Source organism: Miniopterus schreibersii (assembly GCF_964146895.1).
Source record: "Miniopterus schreibersii genome assembly, chromosome: 18".
Classification (NCBI taxonomy): domain Eukaryota; kingdom Metazoa; phylum Chordata; class Mammalia; order Chiroptera; family Miniopteridae; genus Miniopterus; species Miniopterus schreibersii.
In genome coordinates, this window is record NC_138121.1 from 9,124,593 (window position 1) to 9,146,644 (window position 22,052).

The 22,052-nt window shown below is 41.5% G+C and overlaps 1 protein-coding gene across 1 annotated transcript; it reads right to left on the reverse strand.

Moving 5' to 3' along the window:
• Positions 1-1,396: 1,396 nt before the first annotated feature.
• Positions 1,397-21,153, reverse strand: PSME3IP1 (proteasome activator subunit 3 interacting protein 1). The gene is made up of 8 exons (XM_081119969.1): positions 21,081-21,153; positions 16,640-16,750; positions 15,266-15,407; positions 14,668-14,766; positions 14,156-14,278; positions 10,247-10,379; positions 7,531-7,595; positions 1,397-2,168 (listed from the first exon to the last, which is right to left on the reverse strand). Exons 3-8 carry the CDS (start codon positions 15,390-15,392, stop codon positions 1,951-1,953), a joined length of 765 nt encoding a protein of 254 aa, XP_080976095.1. The 5' UTR covers positions 15,393-15,407; positions 16,640-16,750; positions 21,081-21,153; the 3' UTR covers positions 1,397-1,950.
• Between the last annotated feature and the right edge of the window lie 899 nt (positions 21,154-22,052).

Sequence of the window (22,052 nt, forward strand, 5' to 3'; positions counted from 1 at the left end):
CCCAGCCCTGTTTTTCTATCCTTTGGGTTTGAACCACTTGGTTTACACTGGATGCTTTCCAAAGCCCCTTCCTCTCTTGGGCAGACCAGGTCCTGCTTTGCTACTCATAGTTTCTACGAACCCGTTTCAGTTCCAATGCTCTACACTAACAGGTACAACAGAACACAATGACACGATCACCTGTGAGTCTCTCTCCCGCCTGAGACATGTGAGCAGAAACCTGTCTGAAGAGCTCAGCCTTAGACACAATCTACCTGTTATGGTAGATGGGGAGGGAGCTGGGAGCACAGATTCAGTACAGGGAAAGCAAGATCTTGTTATTAGCCTTCAAATTAAGTGTGTTTTAAATTCCTGCAACCTTTTGTCAACTTCTTCCAACATCAACAGAGGTCATGAGGTATAGTTAATAGCCCCTTACAAAGTTAAACCACACATAGGGTGACTGGTTCCTTAGTTTGCCTCCCGGAGCGATGAGAGGTTGCTCTGGGGACGGTCTGTGATCACGAAGCACAATCGCAGGAACAGTGAAGCAGAGAAACAGAAGGTGCCTACACAGTTTTACCTAAACGCCTCGTTTGTTAGAATGGAGCTGACAGCCAGGAACAATTAGCACGGAGTAGTTCTGAAGAGGAGGAAGAATCAGGCATCAATTATGGGTGAAGGGAAGTCACCATCTGCCAATGGGCACCGGAATGTCACTGCACTGGAAGGGGAAAGGAGTTGGATGAGATCCAGGGGCCTCTGCCCACGTTAAAACTGAGTAGCTCCTCTGCCTGCCAGCATCACAGTGTCAACACATTCTGTGTGTCTCTCTCCGTCTCACACCCAAGAAGGTAGAAACAATTGACGCAGGAGCCCAAGGCATGGACCGAATAGTTCTGTTCTGCTGAAGCAGGGGGGCCACAATTTTTAGTTTAAGCCCATGACCACCTCTGAACTTGAGGCCTCCATTCCTGTCTCCCTCCCTCTATGAGACACAGGTGGAGCAGTACCTCTAGGTCCTGGCTGCTCACTGGCTCAGAGCCGCTCTGTGTGGGAAGGGAAAAGAGCAGGAGGGGTAGCAGATAAAAGAGAAAAGGACTGGGGCAGCACCTTTAAGCTAGAAATAGCTCCTATAGTCAGAAGCCACAGTTATAAAGGCATCAGCCAGAGAGGGACCTTGACAGGGCAGAGAGTATAGTCAGAAGATGCAGGTGTGTCCCATGGGTTTGTGGTATTAGGAACCCAGGAGCTGCCAAAATGAAGTCACCTGGTCCACACACCTACTAGCACCTGTGATTTCTGGCTCTGATGAAATAAGGCCTAGGTTTGCTTCTCTAAGGTTTAGTCTTAAATGGGATGAGACAAAGGGAGAAGGACTGTTTTCCAAGAGTAAGGAGACACTTCATAGCTAATGATGAGTGCGAAGTGACCACACCTGCAGACGTAGTTTTTAATCTTAGTCACACAACATCAAGCACTGGTTAGTTCCAGGGGAGCGCGCCAGTTCACCGCCTGGCAGTGTTCTCTGCCCGCACCTCCACAGTGCAGTGCAAACGTGTCTGTCTAGGAGAGAATGTTTAAAATAATACCTGTCTGAGAACGGCCCTTGCTTCCCTGTGCTGTTTGAAAAGAAAAAACGAGAAAGAAACATAACCCAAACCCTGTGCAGGCCAGCTGTCCTGTCTTCCCAGGGCATTGCTGGTGGCGCTTCGCAGGGCCCTGACCCCCACTCCACATCAGTGAGGAGAGGCACGGGACAGGTCTGGGCGTCTGCACTAGAGTGAAAAGAGAAACCAAACACAGGCCGGGCCACAGGTGGATGCTGGCGCATTTTTAGACGAGGTTAAAAATGTCACGGTGTGCACAGGAAACAGGCAAAGAAGTTTTCTGAGGGAGGTAATGCCTGTAGGCAGGTGAACCATCCGGTCTATTCTTGGGGAGGAGCTCCCTGAGGTAAGGACCTGGAAGCTAGGGGGCCTCAAGGAAGGTGTTGGTCCGGAAGATGGAGGAGACGATCTTGCCGGTGGCGTTGATAGTGCCTTCGCTGTCCGAGCTGGACTCGGAGTCGCTGCTCCCAGAGTAGGCGCCCAAGCCGGGAAGGATGCCGATACAGACAGCGGCGGAGGGGCAGTGGATGGAGGGACCGCTCAGGGACGAGCTTCCCAGAGACACGCAGGACGGGGCTTCTGCAAAGAAAAGAGGAAGGACTTCAATTTCATCACCCTCCTCAGAAGCTCATGGTCTTCTTTCCATGTGCCAGGTGCTGTGCTTCGCCAGGGAAGCCTCAAAACCACCCCGCGCAGGCAACACTACTGCTGTCCTCACCGTATAGCTGTGCTCCTCCTTTAAAATCGAGAAGACGGAAGCCACAGTCAGAGACCATTTTAAGACCAGGCAGAATGTCACCAAGTAGGCTGAGACTCCTTTGTCCCAAGACACCCATAGTTATGCTGTGCTACCACCTTAGTGACAGAAAGCCTCAATCTAGAAAAGGCAGGACTTAAAGGTTAGAGGAAAAGTTAAGAACTCCACTCCCCCCTCCTTCCTTCCAAGTGTTCCCGGCCTCATTTAACCACTGCAACCACCTGACATGCAAGCATTATCCCGGGAGCATTTTACTGATGAGGAAGGTCAAATGACCTGCTAGGTTCTAAAGGACACTTACTGTAGAAAATGTTAATCTAAATCTGAATAAAAAATAATGTATTAAAATGATTCCTGAGCTCTCACTGCAGAATAAGAGTTGGAGTTCCAACTTCACTGTCTCAGGCTGACAAGCATATTATCTTCTAGGGTTTTGTTTTCACAAACCCCTAACTAACGGCTCATGTAAACATGAAAAGGATACACCTTTCCAAGTATATAAAATCAGGAGTGAGCAAGAAATACTCTGAGAAGCTAAAAGAAATCTCAAATGCCCGGACACAGAGTTCAGGAGCTCAGTATATTTGCTTGTCTTACTGGAAGTTCTAATAAGGGGAAAAAGCTGTTAAGATGGGCAATGTTAAAACACGGAGGTGCAGGAAAGTGAAATGAGAGCTGACGGTGACTGCAGAAATGGTGACAGGGCCACAAGAAAATAGAGGCCAATATTTGCAATACATATCACAAAAACTAATTTCTTTAAGACATAAAGAGTTCTTCCAAAACCAACCAACCAACGACTAAATAGAAAGGTGGACAAAAGACATAACAGTCACAGAAAAAGAAACAGCTGGATTTTAAACACAGGAGAATAAACATAAACAAGGAGGGAAGGTATGGGGAAGAGGCGTCTTTATATGTTGCTGGGGGGGAGGGGAGGGCAATTCAGCAACGTCCTTCAAACTTAAATGATGTTCATATGAGAACATTCACTGCAGCACTGCTGAGAGCAGCAAAAAACTGAGACAATCGAAATGTCCATCAATACGGGACCACTTAAGTAATGGATTACTATTCAGCCACTAAGAAGAGTAAAGCACCTCTGCTTACTGGTATAGAATGGTCTATAAGATACTGTGCTAAATAAAAGAGGCGAGGGTGTTTATAAGTTGTAATTTGTGGGGGGAGGGCCGCCCAGGTATATGCATAACAATATCTGAAAAAACTACCTTAAAAACTGGTAACAGTGGCTGCTCTGGGGAGAGAAACTGAGTGGTTGGGGAACACGGGGAGACAACTTTCTCCTCCACACAGCTTTGTCCCTTCAGAATTTTCTATTACGTGCACATAATACCTATTCAGACAATTTTTTAAAAAGGCAAATGCAAAAATCCAAAGAGCATCCTGGGCCACTTAAATTAGGGAGGAACAGCCCCACATGTCTCTATAATCACAGGGCATCCCTGTATTACAGCCAGGAAGGCTGTGGAAGACTGGACAGTCCTAGAGAGGACAGGGATTGCTTGTGTATATTCCCCTCTAATCATAGGTCTCTAGAGGACAAGGGCTCTTTCTTCACCATGCCATCCCTATGCCCTGGGCATACAGCACAGGGCCTGGCACAGAGCGGGCCAACGTCCACAGTGTGTGAGAATGCAGGAACATGTGTTAGACACTTAGCAATTTCACTGCAAACGGCTCAGATTGTGTGTATGTGGGGGGGGTGTTGAAAATTTGGGACATAACATCAGACTGTATGCCATTCACTAAACATTCACTGTATTATTAAGTCACACATACAATGATACTTTCAATATTGTTAGAAAAAATTGGTTGTTTAAAAAAACACACAGCTATCTTATAAGGGTATGAGTCAGCTACTTAGAAAAATAATTTATGTGAAGCTGTGCAGTGAGATGTGACATTCTATTAAGTATTTCAAGGGTGACTTTCTTACACAGAAAAGACCGAGTCCAAAGCACCTGTGGAGGACCAGGCTGGCCTAAGGGAAGGACAGAAGTCAGCCGCAGAAATGCAACCAAAAATCTAGACCTCTGTAGCGTCAGCAGGGTTTAAGCCAAAAGACCAGATCTCCCAATTATCTAGGAGGTTTGAAGACAGAAAGAGACTGGGGCTTTGACAAATTTCATTCCAAAAGCAGTTAACTGCCCAAAGAGAACAAAACGGTGCCCTCTGACCTCACCCATTTGGTGAAGTTTCCTGCCAACTTGTGCATTTGCAGGACTGCATTGTCATACCAAATTAACACTGAAATTACTAATAGAGAATGTTCTTGGGATTCAGACAGCTACGTGACTTGAGAGTAGACGGGGCCAACTTGTGCATTCACTCACTGGCTCTGCTCCTAAGTCCAGGGCCTATGGGGGGAAGCCTGAATTTCCACTGGGATCACAGGGCTATCTTCTGGGGGACCAAAAGGGTGGGTCCTGCTACTGCTGAGAACAAGACTCTGAAGCAAGATACAGCAGACATTCTTCCTGTGTGGCCTTAGCTCCTAACAAAAGAGGATATTTCTTGCCCAGCTTCTGCTGTAAGGAAGTAAGAAGGGGGAGGAAGAAGGGATTCAGAATGCCAAAAAAGATAGCTCTGAAACAGGTGTCTGCCTCAGCGTAAAGACTCCACAAGTTCTCCTTTCCACTGACTCATGCAAACAGTTCCTACCAGGGAATAAGTACAAGATACGTAGCTACTAATTAACTAGTTGAAACATGTTTAAGATTCTATGAAGTATTATATATAGATGTGTGTATAGAGACACACAATATACACTTATCTTATTTAAGCAGCCACAGTTTAGCAAGTTTCCTACATATTAAAAAGATACCCATGAAATGGAATTTCAACATGGCAAATGGGAATATAAACTGGGATGACTTCTTTGTAGGGCAGTTTGGCAATACTTACCTAAATTACAAATGTATATCCTTTCTGACCCAGTAATTCTAGGTATTTAACCTGACATATATTTGTGAATATAAAAACTGATGCATATATAGGATTATTTAATACATCATAATAGAGAAAGAATGAAAAAAATCTAAATATTCATCAATAAAAAATGGGATAAATATACTATGGTACAACCATATAATGGAATACTTACTACTATCCAGTTAGTTGGAGGAGTCACACTTCCCAATTTTAAACCTTACTACAAATCTATAGTGATCAAGGCTGTGGTAATAGTGTAAGGACAGACATATATAAATCAATGGAAGAGAAAAGAGAGACCAGAAATAAGCCCACACTTGGTCAACTGATTTTCAACAAAAGTGCCATGACAATTCAGTAGGGGGAAAACAGTCTTTTCATCAAATGATGCTTGACCAATTGGATGTCTGCAGAGAATGAAATTGGATCCCTACCTCACACCATATATACAATTTAACTCAAAATGGATTAATGACCAAAATGTCAGAGCTAAAACTCTTAGAAGAAAACACAGAGATAAATCTTCATAGGCAATGATTTCTTAGATATGACAATGAAAATATAAGAAACCAAAGAAAAAATAGATAAATTAGATCTCATCAAAATTTAAAACTCTTGTGCTCCTAGGACACTATAAAGAAAGTGAAGATACAACTCATAGAAAGGAAAAAAATATTCATAAACCATGTATCTGACAAGTGTCTAATATCCAGAATATAAAAAGAATTCTTAAAAGTCAACAACAGACAACTCAATTTAAAAACAGACTCAGGATGTATTTCTCCAAAGAAGATATACAAATGGTCAATAAGTACATGATACCAACATCATTAGTCTTTAGGGAAATGCAAACCAAAACTGTAATGAAACATCACTTCACACCTACCCATGATGAAAATGTTTTAGAATCAGGCAGTAATAATGAATACATTCTTGTGAACATACTGAAAACTACTGAATCGTTTCCTTTTATGGTATGTGAACTATATTGTGATAATTTTTTTTAAAAGCTATATAGCCAAATACAATGTCTGATCTTCACTTGGATCCTGATTGTTAAAAGAAACCACTGTCAAAAAAATTTTTTATGGGAAAATAAATACTAATTTTTTTTTTGGTAATATTTAGGAATTATAATAATTTTAGGTGTGATAATGGGACTGTAATTATGTTAAAACAAAGAACCCTTAATTTTTAGGGATACATACAGAATTATGGATGAAATAATTTGCCTCACAATACCACAGTTGGGAAGGTATAAATAAGATTGGGTACATGTTACAAATTGTTGAAGCTACATGATCAGGTTTATTATGCTATCATTTTAATATTTGAATATGTTTAAAGTTATCTATAATAAAACTTAAAAAGAAATTTTGTGATTGCTTGTACATACATAGAATAGCTCTGGATGGATACATAGAAAATGTATGACACTATTTCCCTCTGGGAAGGAGACTGGCTGGAAGAGGATATGCAGGTGGAAGGGAGACTTCACCGAATGTTCTTTTAAAAGTAGATTCTATAGCAAAAAGGAATCAGCAACAGCTGACCATTACTGGTGCTCAATAGATACATATTTTAAAATACCCATTATTTTTTTCAGAGAGAAATAAATTAAGCCCTGTCTTATAGACGACCCACTGAATTGAGCTCAGACTCTCAATCCCACAGGGATTCAGGGGTAGAACTGAAAACACTCTTGAATTTCCTGTTCTTGATCCAACACCCAGGATACAGTCACCTTGACTTAAAACTGTGCCACTTAATACAGCGTCAGATTTGATCACATAAAAGCAACCACCAAAGAAAGTGTACTCCTGGAAACTGTATTAAAACTAGGCTCCATCCAATCCAACCATCAGCAGGAGCCAGGCATCCTACCTCTCACTGGTAGTAAGCCAGGTGAAATCAAGAAACTTGACATTTGGGGAAAACAGAGAAAAATGCTTTGTGAGAAAAGGTGATATGACCAGGGCTCTGGCTTTGTATGCACTCCTAGGGAGCACAATTGTCACTTATCAGCTCCACAGGTTTCTAACATAGTACTCTGCAGGGCAGCTGACATACTCTTAGGTATAAATCCTGCCTGGTATAAAACAGTTTGGTAAATTAAGTTTAGGTAGGCCTGCTTAGAGATAAATGTAATCATTCATAGGTGCAATGCATTCCAGCCCCTAACTGTGGTCATGTGTATTGTGAGCAAAGAACGAAATGAAAGCTGCCACCCACCTTGATTCTTGTCATCTGGGTCAGGGTCCGATTTCAGTCTTTTTACACTGTTGCCACTCTCTGAACTGTAACAAAAAACATGGTGATGTGAGCTAAGTCCAATCTTGGGGATCAAAGCTTTGGGAATTAGGAGCTCCAATAACCATTTATATGACTCTGAGGCAGCCTCAAGGAACTGGAATAATCTGAAATGTAAAGTCTTCATTTCAGAGTCTCCTTCTGGTTACATTATAAGTTATAAAGACGATCTAAACCCCTGACCAATTCAAGGGGTAAAGCATTATATCTACAACCATCACCTAAACTTCAGGTCCTTTGTTGTTCTTATCAAGGATAAAAAGCCCAAACATCAAAAATAGCCAGCCATCCCTGTCCCCTGTCCTCTGTTAACAAGAGCTGGTGGCCGGATGTAAATATTCCATTGACTGCGTTTCTACACACCAGCAACAAAAAAATATATATATATAATACTTAGGAATACATTTAACAAAAAATATGCACAAGTTTTTTGAAAAATAACTATAAAACTTTATAGCATGACATTAAAGGAAACCAATAAATGTAGGTACATGCCATGGGTAGGAAGACTCAAGTCCATAAAGATCTGTTCTCTCCACAAATTGATCATGCAATCTAATAACATTGCAATAAAAATCCCAAAAGAGATTTTGAAAAAACTTAAACTAAACCTAAAATTTATATGGAAGAACAAAGTGGCCAAGAATAGATAGATATGACTTGCCCTACCAGATATGAAGATTTATTATAAAGCCACAATAATTACACAGAATGGTGCTGATTCAACAGATCCAAGGACAAGAGAAAAAACAAACCCTCAAACAAACCAATATATGTATGGAAACTTTTTATAAGACAGAGGTGACATTAAAGGCTGCTGGGGGAAAAAGGCAGAAGTATGTAGTAAATGCTGCTAGAAAATTTTTTGTTTGAAAAAAAAAAAAAAATTGGAGTCCCTACCTCATATCCTTCACAAAAATCAATTACAGATAGATTAAAGACTAACATGTGAAAGATGAAACTCTAAAACTTTTAGAAGAAAAACTCTCTTATGACCTCAGCGTAGGAAGAATTTCTTGAACAAAATATAACAAGCTCTAACCATAAAAGAAAATATTGATGTATGTGACACCTTCAAAGGGAACATCTGGTTATAAAATAAGTCAGTCTTGGGATGTAACGTGCAGTAAGGTGACTACAGTTAGTAATACTGTGTTGTATGTCTGAAAGTTGCTGAGAGAAGATCTTAGTTCTCATCACAAGAAAACAAAAAACAAACTGTAACTGTGTGTGGTGATGGATGTTAACTAGACTTAGACTCCCAGTCCTCACTCCAAACTTACTGCACCGGAACTTGTGGCCTAGAAGCCACATTAACAAACTTCCAAGTGATACATTAGGAACTCCTGCCCCAGGAGACTAATTTATCACCTTGCTACACAAAACAGCAACAAATGATGTAGCTTCAAAACCTAAAAGGGGTTATATGTCACCAAGTAAGCTAATACAGGGCCCCTTTTGAAAGGTGCTGCGGACTATAAGGAGAGTTATAACACCCATTCCGGTAGCAGCAAGATACTCCTCAGGTAGATGCCCACCTAGAGAGCCCTTTCTTGGCACAGTCCAGTAAAACTGACCCAGGTCCAAATCCTGAAAGGCACCAGGCCCAGCATGAAAGCTTATGCGAAAACTTGAAAGGACTAATTCATGGCTCGGGTAACTGGCCCTGTTCAGGCTGCTGACCCTTCTCTCCTCTGCTGCTACACCATGACGACATTTTTACACGCAAACAATACTCCTAGGAACATCTGCAGCAGATGAACAGTGGGCCAAACCACAAGACTGCATCTATATACTCCCTTCGAAACACATGGCTGGTTGACAATACACCATATTGATTTTCCTAACAGAATGCACTTACCAACTTTACATCACTTTGCCCATGGTATGGTGGTCAAATGGAAATGACCGGATTAAATCACTTTGGTACATTTCAGGATTTGGAAAGGGAGGAGCAAACATAACAAAGAACTTACCAAAATCTCTAGGCAGTGCTGCCACCCCGTCAATCAAGCAGAGCCCAGCCAGGTCCGTGACCCTGTCACAAAGCCACGGTCTTACAGGCCACAAAGCCCTTGCTGCTAGCAGCTCTCCCACTCCACCTCCTGTCTGCCAGGCAAAGCCCTAGCCACCCTCACATCTCCTTTCTAATGCCTTCCCTAACTTCCCCAACAGGAGCACTCACACGCCTTCCAGGCAGCAGTAAGTGTTCCCTCCTTTCTGCTCTTATTATTCCCTGTACAAATCCTTTCAGAGAACTTGCTACCTCATTTGCTTAGAAACATAAATGCTCAAATAGTAAACTCCATCTCTCCTATAATTTTGTGACCTTGCATAAAGGTTCTCAACCTCTCCAATTCTCAGTCTCCTTACCTGATAACAGTAATTTGTACTTCATAGACTTGTTGAGAGAAATACGCACTTAACACAATGCCTGGCACACAGCGGGTGCCCAATGCAGAGTTGAACTAACAGACCGAGGCCAGGGTCAAAGGCGGCAGACATAACAAATTTAGAAGAAGAGTGCGATGAGGCTGCCAGGGGAACTTCACTGAGACTCGCTCTGGCTATCATTCATTACAAGTGCATTTCAGGGCACACGGTCAGGGAGATTTAAGTGGTGCACGTGCTGGCTGACCTCTTATGCTTCACAGCTCCTGCCAACAGCTTTGCCTGGGAGAACTTGTTCTTGGTTTCCATGGGTTTCGCAGCCACTTTTTTCTCCACTTCCTTCCTGTTTTCTGGAGAAATTCCAACCTTGTTGAGATTACTGTGAGTTACAGGTTAAGGGTCAAACTCAGCAAAAGGAAGAGCTGTGGCAGAATAAGTGGAAAGAAGGGGCACAAGTAAAATCCACTAGCACTTGGGCTCTGCCATGTAACGTTTAGCCTACTGATGAAACAGAAACAAACAAACCCTCCCCTCTGTTCTGCCAGTCAAACCCAGCTGATTTAAAGAGAAGTGGAGGTGAACACAAAGGGAGGTGGCAAATCAAGCACAATATAATATAGAAAAGCTAACTTTTCCCTCTGATTTTCTATGGAAATCTGAGTATAGCCAGAAAACGTACTGAAGACACAGTCGATATGCTCACTGGGGAAAACAAAGATCTTAATAGAAGTGAAACAGAAAAAAACATGGCTTCCCTGAAAATGTTTGCTTTTTCCCTCCCTTTAGGGTAAAATCAAATTTTGCAGAATGTCCTATAACTATTAATGGCATTCAATCTTAGACATGACCAAGACTAATTCTGACTCTGCTGGTACAAGGCAACATCAAAATCACTTAAGGAAAAAACAGAGTCGTCATGTCCATCACTGTCACCACCCCCCACTCCCGTCACAAGCCTACTGAATGAGGACCTCCAGGGGCCCAGGAACCAATTTTAAACACTCTCAAAGTGATTTTAATGAGAAACCCCTGTGCATACATAACACAACACAAGAACCAAAAAGTTGATTTTGAAGCATAATCAGTTCACTTGGAACATCACTTTTTTCATGCTTGATGTCAATCTCTGGCTTTCAAGGTCTGTCACTTTCTTTTGTTTCCTTCACCAGAGTCCTCTCTACCTTCCCTGTCATTCTCTCACAACCTATTATGCAACAGATGAGTATTCCAATAGGGTGCAATTCCTTATTTAAGATGCGGTAGTGCCCTATTGGAACAATAGTGACATCTAGTGCCCAAGGGATCTGAGAAGCATGTATTATCAATCCCAAAGGTAGGGGTGGGGCACATGGTCTAAGCTATTTATTTATGTGAGAACACTGGGTACCAGAAATAAGTCCAATTCTCACCCCTCTTCAGGCACTATCTCTGTTCTTACGAACACCAGTTCCCTTAAATATCTGCAGTATTCAATGGGGATTATGCATAATGCTCAGTACTACTCCGAATTTCACCAGTTTAATGTTTTTAAGGTCATCATGGAAACAGATAGGATATTAATACTAAATGTTCCTTTTTTTAAAGAATAAAAATGAAAAAACAACAACAGATTTTATCTTTCCGGTATAGAATGCCAAAAACCATGAGCATGCTGTGATTTTTACCTGTAATTCTATTATTAAGGGATAGCAACTCAAAGAAAATTCTGAATTAATACAATGAAAGTACATGTGTATTTACAATACCAGGGCACAAACAAACAAAAAAAACAACACTTAATTTTTTATTCTTTTAAATTGAAGAACAGCATCCAACCTTTCCTTTTGGGGGAGGCAGGGAAGATGAGAGGAAGGTGGTAATATTATTATTTTTGAGCCATATTGGAAGCATCAACAGTTTTTTCCCTAAGTCCCTCTCCTGTAAAATGCTTTAAATACACAAACACATCTCAAAACTCCCAAGGAATTCATTAAAAGGCATTTTTATAAGTTACAGTTTTTAACACACATATATGGATAAACACAGGTTAACCTGAAGGAAACAAGAGATCTGTTGTTTATATGGCACAAACCACAGCTTACTTGTATTCGCAAGTATCATACTCATTATAAAATGTATCATATTATAACAATCAATTAAATCCAAGAACCAGCTCCTGGTTTAGAGCTTCCATAAACAAATGTCTAACCCTTCAATTCCTACCTCAACAGGTCTCTGGCTACACGCACCCTTGGGATTAGTGCATATACATCAATGAGTTGGCAGGCTTGTTTTTCTTCAGTTCTTCTAAACAATCAGAACTTTCCAAGTTTCCAACGAAAGCCAATACCCCTGGGGCCTCTTCACTGTGGCTGTAATGCTACCAGGCCAGGAAAGTTTCTTTCTTTTTCCCCCCAAATATATCTTTATTGATTTCAGAGAGAGGAAAGGAGAGGGATAGAGATAGAAACATCAATGACGACAGAGTCATTGATCGGCTGCCTCCTGCACGCCCCCGACTGGGAATCGAGCCCATAACCCGGCATGTGCCTGACCGGGAATCAAACCCCGATCGCCTGGATCCTAGGTCAATGCTCAACAGCTGAGCCCCGCCCAGCCGGGCTCTCACATATAACTTTTCAATTGAACCTACTGCACACTCCCTGCAAAATAATACCAACTAACACATACACATGGTGTCATATCAATCTTGGAAGTAAAGCCTGTTCAATCATACCAGTCAAGTTATTCAACACAGAAGCTTGAAATATTCAAGTAAGATTTCTCATAGGAGAAAAAAAACTAGGGTGGCCTTATTAACCTCTCCTATGAGTCATTACTTTATCCACATACATACTGAGAAACTACTATATGCCAGGCACTGGGAAATCAGTGGTGACCAGTCCTTGTTCTTGTAGAGCTTACTTCACATTCCAGCAGTAAAGAGGCAAACAAACCAAGACTTTCAGGTAGTGACAAGTACTATTAAAAATAACATTATATACAGTGATGAGAAGGGCTGCAATTTTAGGTGGGGTGCTTAGGGAAAGTCTCTATGAGAAAGGGAGATGTGAATTGAGACCTGAGTGCCATGGGATGAGCCTTGTAAAATCTGAGGGCAGAGCATTCTTGGCCAAAGAAACAGCAAGTACAAGGCCTTGGGATGGAAGTGCAAAGATCAGTGAGAGAGGAACATAAAGAAGGCCAGTGGGCTGCAGTATAGCAAATACTAGGAAGAGTGAGTTCAAGATGCAATGGGTAGGTGGGTTGGCCTAAATAATGTAGAGCCCTATAGGGCCTGGTAACGAATGTAGACTCAAGTCCAAATACAACAGGAGGCCGCTAGTATTTCAAACAGGAAAGTGACACGATCCCACGTATGTTTTCAAAAGTTCCTGAGAAGGGATTGTTGGGGACGAGAGCAGAAGCAGAAACTAATCAGATGGCCATAGTAGTCCAGAGAAGAGTCAGTGACTACTACAACGGCAGTAGGAAGAGCAAGAACTACACAGATTTGGAGTACATTTTAGACGTAATTTTTGCCCCAGGTACCTGGAGGTATAGGACTGCCATTATTGAGACTGGGAAGACCAGAAAAAGAAAAGATGGGAAGGCAGGCAGTCTGATGAGGGTGGTGGTAGTGAGGCATGGAATTGAGAATTTTGATTTAGCCAAGTTACATTTGGGATGTCTATTAGGACATTCACATGGATGTTAAAAAGGCAATACTGAGCCAAAGCAAAGCCATCTTTGTTGCTGCCTCTACCCCTCTATGGGGACAGACCAGGCTGTACCTATAGGACCTGGGAGAGCTGCTAAACATTTTTTTTTAAAAAAAACTCAGAAGCCAATTTTCCCCCTGGATGAGGGTTTTTGCCTAGCCCATCTGTTTCAGGGTCTAATCCTACAAGGCAAGAATACCCTGGTACTGACTATTAGGATTTAGGCCTCTAGTTAATCCTAAAGGATCTGGGCTTTTGATTGCAGCAGATTCTTACATGCGACATAACTCCATAAATCACCGCAAGTTAGTTATTCAGTTGTCAAAATATCACTGTTGAAAGGGAACAGAGATTGCCAGGGAGAAGACTTTCATTCTATTTATAAAGAAACTAACATGAGAGATGTTGATGGGAAAACTGACACCTTCCAGATTTCTCTCAAAGTACAAAGGATATTCTGTATTCCTTCAGTTCTTTCAGTTCTTCTTCTCGGCGTTGCTTTTCTATTAATTCCTGCTGCCGAGAAACCTCATCGAGGAAGTTGGTCTCATCTTCATCTAAGCCTCTTACCATGTTTTCTGAGGGAATAATTAAACAAGGAACACTTAGCAGGCTTAAGGGAAAATATAGTCAAATAAGATTTTTCCTTTTCCTTTTTTTAATAAACGGCAGATCCTTCAGGGGATTAGAGGAATGAATTTGCTTTGGAATAGATAACATGGCATAAAATCATGGCATCTCTCCTACTACTAGATGTTAGCACAGAATGAAAATGGGTATCTTGAGCTCTAAACAAAAATGTTTAATGTGGTCTAGAAGGCACGAAGTTTGTCTCTTTTCCAGCAAATAAGCATTTAGAGACTAGATAATCAACTCCATGGGTAGTTAGGAAAAGTGTTGAATGAGGCAAACGTGCATCAGAAAGACCCTGCAGAGACCCTGGGACGCCGTGTTTTCCAAAGCTTACTGAATCTGAACTGCTCCTCGTACTCCTGCTGCTTCCTGTCTTTCTGTTCCTGCAGCCTTTCATACAGAGACCTTGGGTCATAAACCTCCTCCGGACATTCTGAAAGGAAGGGAAGGAGGGGTGGGGAGACACATATTTTAGAATTCTTTCATATTATTTTGGACTCATAAAGGATTTTAAAGATCAAGTCAAGTCTGTGCATGAGCTGAAGACAAGGATAACGCAAAAATAGTACAAAGTCCATAGCTTCTCTTTGGACCTCAGAGCCAACTGTCAATGTCAATAGGGCCCACGGCCCAAGACAGTTAACTGGATGAGGGGCCAGCCCAAACCGTACATAGCAGCAGCTCTCTCAGTTGTTCGGATCCAGGACCCACCTGCCTAGACAGAAGAGACTAGCAGAACCTCCCGGGAGACAATGCAGTAGAGTGGAAAGGGCAAAGACATGAGTATCCCAGCTCCGCTTCCAGCTCTGGAGGCCTAACACAGGCTCCTTCAGCCCTGTGAGCCTTAGTCCCTCTACTCTTATACCTGCTTTGCAGGCCTGCTGTGAGGATCAAGACTGTTATGTTGAACGCCAAACTGTAAGTCCACATACCTTCTGGATCTTCAGGTTTTCGAACTTTATCCCATTCTTCTTGCCTCCTTTTGCGCCGTTCATCCAGTTCGGCCTCAGTCACAAACCTCTTTTTGATAACAAGGTTACCATCATCTCCTCCATCCATAATGAAACAATCAGTCTACGGAAAACGAACAAAATATTTCAAGTGAGAACTGCAATTAAAATTCTAAAGAGAAACAAGGAGATTTAGCCCTCTCACCCAGCAATGGACTACCTCAAAACTCCCTCTGACCTTGAATTGAAGAAATCCTCAAGTAGTTTCATTTATAAGCCATCAATGAAAGCACATGATTACATTTTCCCTAACGTATGAAGTAGTTTTATTAACACTGCATTATGTACAAAGTCAGGGAGAGGACCTGGAATAATTCTCATTACATGCTGCTCCGCATTAAATCTTACATTGCAAATATTTCTCTGTCCCTCTAATCTACACAGATTGGTCTCCTGGGCACCGTTTTCCCAGTTCGCATCTTCCTCTATTTCTGTAACATCTAACATTGTTCCTCCTTGAAATTCCCATTTTAGGGACATTACACTACCTCGATTGACCTGTTCTTATTTCCAAATAGGTTCAGAATGGAGAAACTCCGGTATTTGGGGAGCCTTGGAGATCAAGTGTGGTCTATGAAGCAGGAAAGCCTAGAGACACACAAACCACAGATGGAGGAAGGGAGACTAGAAAACCCAATCTCCCAACTTCGGATTCATGTACCTGCGCTATACTCATGTGGCTCCTCCTTCATCTCTTTCCTGATCTTCCTCCCTGTAAATTCCATGCCTGTGCCACTTAAGATTCTATCTTCAATCCTTCTCTTCTCACTCCCACGATGACCTCAACCACTTTATGTGTTTCTTGATGCAAAAGACTCCCAAATCCCAATCTATGTACCTCTACCTGAACCTCTCAGAAAGGAGGAGGAAAGGAAATAAAGATAGAAGAGTGTGCATTCCTTCTTTTCAACAAAAATGTTCTGCTTTTCTTCGCTGGTGTCTTTCCTTATGAAGACCTGTTATGTGCTATTCACAGAATCACACGCTAACAAGGAAGCACACGCTAACATTCTGCACTACTGGCACATCAACTCAATGTCTATTTCAAGATGATCCTTAATAGCCAAAATAATAAGTCTCTACTGCGGGCACAAAAATAAGGTAGCAACTATTTACTGAACACTTTTTATGTATATTACTTCATTTATACTCACACTGACCCTATGAGAAGTATATGTCTTTACAGAGGAAGAAACTGAGGTCCAGAGAAGTTATGCCACTTGTCTAAAGTGATAAGGCTGGTGGATGGTAGAGCTGAGACTCAAATCCAGCCTGACATAAAAAATTCATACCCACCTCATCATACCCCTCCCCAGAAACCAGGGATCCTGGTTGAGAAGGACATGTCGATTTCAGCTTTCTTCCTACATCAAATTCCAGTGCTGAAAATGCTCTTGCAACATTTTTCTTAAGTAAAAATGAAAAAGGAAGCTGAGAAAATAAATCCAAATGTTCAGAACAGAACAGTCTCAGCCTAAATTCCACTGTTGCTGAAGTTTAGTTCAGCGTAACAATAAGAGAATTTTGAGATTTACTAGAAAGAAAACAAAATCAATTGACAGAAGCTGTTGCTCCACCTAAAGCCCACAACCTGGACACTTCTGATTTTGCATCACTTGATGTCTCTTCCCAGAAGCCTATTACAGGAACGGAATTGTTCAGTCTCTGTGAACATGCCAAACATTCCTCAATTTCTGCAGAATGACGTCTTGTGAAACCGGAGCCAGCATTTTCGTAAATGTCCTTGGCAGAGACAATGTCAGCTATGTAGGACTCTAATGGATGGGAGATATACTGGACCCTCAATTTCCCCCCTTCTTACCCTCTATCAGCTGTCGCTCTCCTTTCTCACCCTATATTGGCAGTCTGGTTTCTTCCCCCCCACCCTTATTTCCTGGTAAATAACTCAGAGTGGGATGGGCCCTTACCGCCCACCATATCTGATTCCCATCTGGTACCTGGAGATTTTCATCCAACCCATATTTGAAACTTCAAGATGGGCCACCACACTCCCTCCTTGAGCAGATCTGATAGTATAGTTCTTCCTTAAGCTGAACTGAAATCTGTCTCCCTACAAATGCTACACACTGGTTCAATCCCCAGGACTAAACAAAAGAGCCAAATCCTTTTTTCATGTCAATACTTCAGCTGTTTGAAGACAACTCCCACGTTCCTCCTATTTTGTCACTTTTCTGGGCGAAACATCCCTATAACAGGGTCTCAAAGCAGTGACTTTATCAGATTGCATACGATTTAAACCTGGGAAATGAGTACCTACAACTCATTTATTTACCTCCTTCTGGAAATGACAGAAACAACGAAGTTAAAGTGTTTATTTCTAATTCCTACTGCCTAACTAAATTTTCACAAGTCTCTTATTTTTCTCCTTTGTTTGCTAAAATAATTAAAAACAAAACAAAACATAAAGAAAATCCCAGGGGTCTGGGGATCTAACTATAAAGATTCCTGTGGGAAGACTTATTTTGTCCTTACTGTGTTTCATTTTAGAAAGAATGCTGTCAACTTTCCTTTACATAACTTTTTTTCTTCAAAGTGACCTGAGTTAAAGTATCAAACTCAACATTACATTATTTTAAAAAGAATTACTTAAGTTCTTCAAAGAGGGAATTCAGGGAAAACTAAAACCATACCAAAATCACTTTGTCCAAACTTAAAAAAAAAAAAAAAAGTTTCAAACTGATACAAATGAAGAACATAGTTTTCACACTTGCTTGTCAGCCAAAGAAACGAAGTTCTTATATTTCAAGCCAAAGTAACTGTAATACACTGCTCTACTGTTTGTACTGGAGACTGTGGTATCTAATTTCCAGGTTGGTGGGGCAAAACAGGCTGTGTCTTACATAGCATGCCACACAAGTTTTAAGATACAAAATTTACCTTGCTGTCCCCAAAATAATTGCTATTGCCATGATACAAGTTAATGAGATCTGGTTTCCTATGGAATTAAATTTTGTGATGGCAGACTACTTAAGTGTTTACAGCACTTGCCACCATACCCTCCTAATTCTAACATTAGTTAGACTCTAAGTGTAAAAATACACCGGGGAAACTCTGTTAGGGTGTTCTAAGGCTTTTCTCTTTGGGTAGCAAAAGCAATAGGCTAATACGTTTTCCTTTTGTCAGTAAATATAGTTAAGCACTGCTCTTCCTACATTTGTGCCCTAATGTTCAAGTCACAACTAAAAGGAATTTTCCATCTGGCAAACTCAACTGTATTCCAAATAAAGACTGCTTTCTGGCTAGAAGGCTCTTCTATCAGCTACAGTAATTTAGATCAAGCCAATTTTCCCTATATTATAAAACTTCACAGAATGACAACTACTAACAGAGAACACTCTGTTAGCATTTATTACTAGACAAAGTAATCCTCAATCTTCCAACAATGAGGCTTTTTTACCATATCCCAGTACCAAAGAAAACTAAAAGAACCTAAAAATGAGGGCACAGCATAGCAATTTAATTCATATTTAAAATGTTTATTATGAAGGACAATTGAAGTAACCTTCTGGTTGTCTAGCATCTAAAACAATGCATGCAATAAAAAGTTATTTTTTTAAAAAACCTATATATCCATTTATCTTCCCATAACACGAGAACTGTCTCATTAGATGTGCATTTACCTTAAGTTCATCTATCTGCACTGGAAGAAAAAAAGAGTGAACTTAAAATATTGGTTCCCTTAGCAGATCCTCAGTTCCCTAGTTCATGAGTGCCTCTCAGAGTATAAACACTTCCCTCACTATGAATGAGTCTAATATTAGTTGTATTTATTTCACATTGTGACTCCTAAATGCAAACCAACTACTTCATCTGAGGCTCACAGGATGAAAAACAGCATCTGTTCCAAAGCTGGAGGAAAGCCTGGCCATGCTAGAATTTTGCTGCGCTGGTATACCTACATCCAGCATAGTGCTTCCTTAAAAGATTTTCGAAGGTGGCTTTATTTTGCATCTGGGCTGGCTTTTGAACCTAACCCACACTAAATCATACCTCCCCTCCCCCAGGCTTCAGAGAACTCCTAAGATCAAATTTTTAAAAAATAAATAAAGACTTTGCATTACACAACCATACATAAGGCGAACAAACTCATTCATTTGTATTTCTGAAGTAAATCTTTATAGGGGACCTATTATGTTGAAGGCACAGTACTAGGCACTAACCTGGTGCTCTACTATTTAACAAGTTGAGGCACTTGCATCCAATAAGAGATGAGGATGGTACATGAGCAACTTAGAAAAGTAGACTAAGACTGAATGCTGTAAGAGAACAGAAGATAAGTTCAGCAAAGGAGGACCAGAAAAAAGCATCAGGGAAGCTTAATTTTGATAGTAGCTGTGATACTGCAGTGAAAACTAGAAATAAAACCCAATATTCAAACTTGTTTTCATCCTGAGGGTTTATCTGATCTTAATGCTGTTGTTTTGGTGCCTTTGTGAAGAAACAGAAACTAAAGCCCACATAGGATGTGAGGTCTGATAACCATCTATTTCTCAATCTTAATCTGGAACTCCAAAGAACTACACCTTCTAAGTAAAGGTGATCTGGGAAGACAAAGAGCAGAAATAAGCAACAGAAACAGATCCAAAGGGAATTCAGACTGTGGATTTAAAGCATACGGATTACAAAACAACTATGCTTATCATGTTTAAAAAAACAAAAAGCAGACCTAAAAAATTAAGAGCAGAGAATAAGAAACTGTAAAACAGTGGTACAGCCCATTTGAAAAGAACCAAATAGAACTTCACAAACTAAAAAAATGCAGTAACTGAATTTAAGATTTCAATGGATGAGTTTAATAATACATTAGAAACAGGTTAGAGAACTAATGAAGAAATTATCCAGAATGTAGTGTGAAAAAAAAAAAAAGTGAGAGGAAGAGAACAGAGTAAAAGGTCTATGTTAAATCAGTTAGGAAGAAGGAAGAGAAAAACAATGGGGCAGAGGCAATATAGGGATATAACACAGCCAAGAGAAAAATAAAATAAAATGGCCAAGAACTTGACAGAACTAATGAAAGACACTAATCCACAAACTCAAGAAGTCTAACAAACACCAAACAAATCTAACAAAAACAAATCCATAGCTGGATAAGTCATAGTGAATATGCAGAAAACCAAAGATAAAGACCAAACAATCTTTAAAGTACCCTACAGTAAAGAGTGAAACATCGTATTTAAGAATAAAGTAGGTTTAAGTGGTGATCCATAGTGAGCACGCTGAAACTGCTTAATTTAGCTGCCACACAGGCATAATTCCTCTCTGACTGAGCCTATGGCTGAGTCATACACTTAAATTACTTCGGTTACCAGACACGTGGTTTTCAATTTCTGAAGCAGCAGCTTGACTCTAACCAAACATCAAGATTCTTAAATGGTAAAAGGAAAGACTGCTAACCAGGTAGGTCTTGAGATAATTTTTCTTTTCGTAGAACCACAAAGAATTTGCCCACTGGGGTAAAAGGCACCAAGACGTCAATTGAGAAAGATAATCGGGCAGCCTCTGCTTTCACACCTTTACAAATTGTTAACAGCTCATCTCAAGCTCTACTTGAAAGACTATAAATGCTGCTTTTATCTCAGCTCAATTCTTGTATTGAAAAGGAGTCTACACACTGATCCCTTTCAAGGACTTCAGAAGCACTGCCCTCCAAACCATTTTATGGGGTCCCTCTCAACACATCAATAAGCCAAAAAGCCGAAGAATCAACAAATCTTACCTCACAGCTGGTACCCAAGAAGTCATTGGAAAATCTGACCACCACCAGGCCGGCACCTGGTTTCCTGCGTCCCACTCCAGACCTACTCAGTCAGACTATCCGGGGATGGGGTCCGAGAATCTGCATTTTAAAAGGGCCGCACAAGATCTTGTTTTCTACTAGTTTAAGAACCACTGCTAAATCCGAACAGGTATCCTCCTTTAACCCCGTGCGGACGTTGATATTCACATGGGCCACCAACTCTCAATCAAGGAGCTTCAACTCTCGGTCTTACTTTCCTAAGTTTTCTGCAAAACGAGCACGGTACAGCAACTGGTACACGGTATATAATAAACTGTGCTTCCCATCTTACACTTATTTACATGCTGTGATTCAGCCTTTTCCAACCAGGCATCGCCGCGTCTCCTGAGTGGCCTGGAGCCGTTCCTTGGGAATAGAGCCCAGTCCTCATCTGGAGCCTCGGTGGCCCCACCTAGCAGAAAAGGGGTAGGGAAGCCAGGAAGAAGCCCGAAGTCCCCATTCCGCTTGAAAGGGATTCGACTTGTAGGCCACCCCGCGGGCTCCCTCGGCCCCCTCAGGCTGGGCTCTGCAAGCCTCTGGCCTAGGCGACTAAGAACACCGGGCGAGTGCACAGACTGAGAACAGGCCTGGCGCTAAACCTCAAGTCAGACACAGCCCCCATATCCTCAGCGAGGAAGCTGGAGCCCAGGTCTAGCAGCCTGGCCAGGGCCCAGGCCACACTCACCTACCGACGCGCGGGAGGCGGGGCACCCTCTCCTCGGTAGCGCTCACCCTGAGCAGCCACCGCCAACGCCGCTGGCTCTTTGGGAAAAAGGAAAGAAAAGGAAAATAGCCTTTGCTTTTGTATTCCTTTTGACCCTTCAGGGCTTCCTGTTCCTCGCCGCCACAACAAAAGTCCACCCCGCTTCCGGCGGCGAAACCCAATCCGCACCTCTCTTCCTCCCCAGGAGT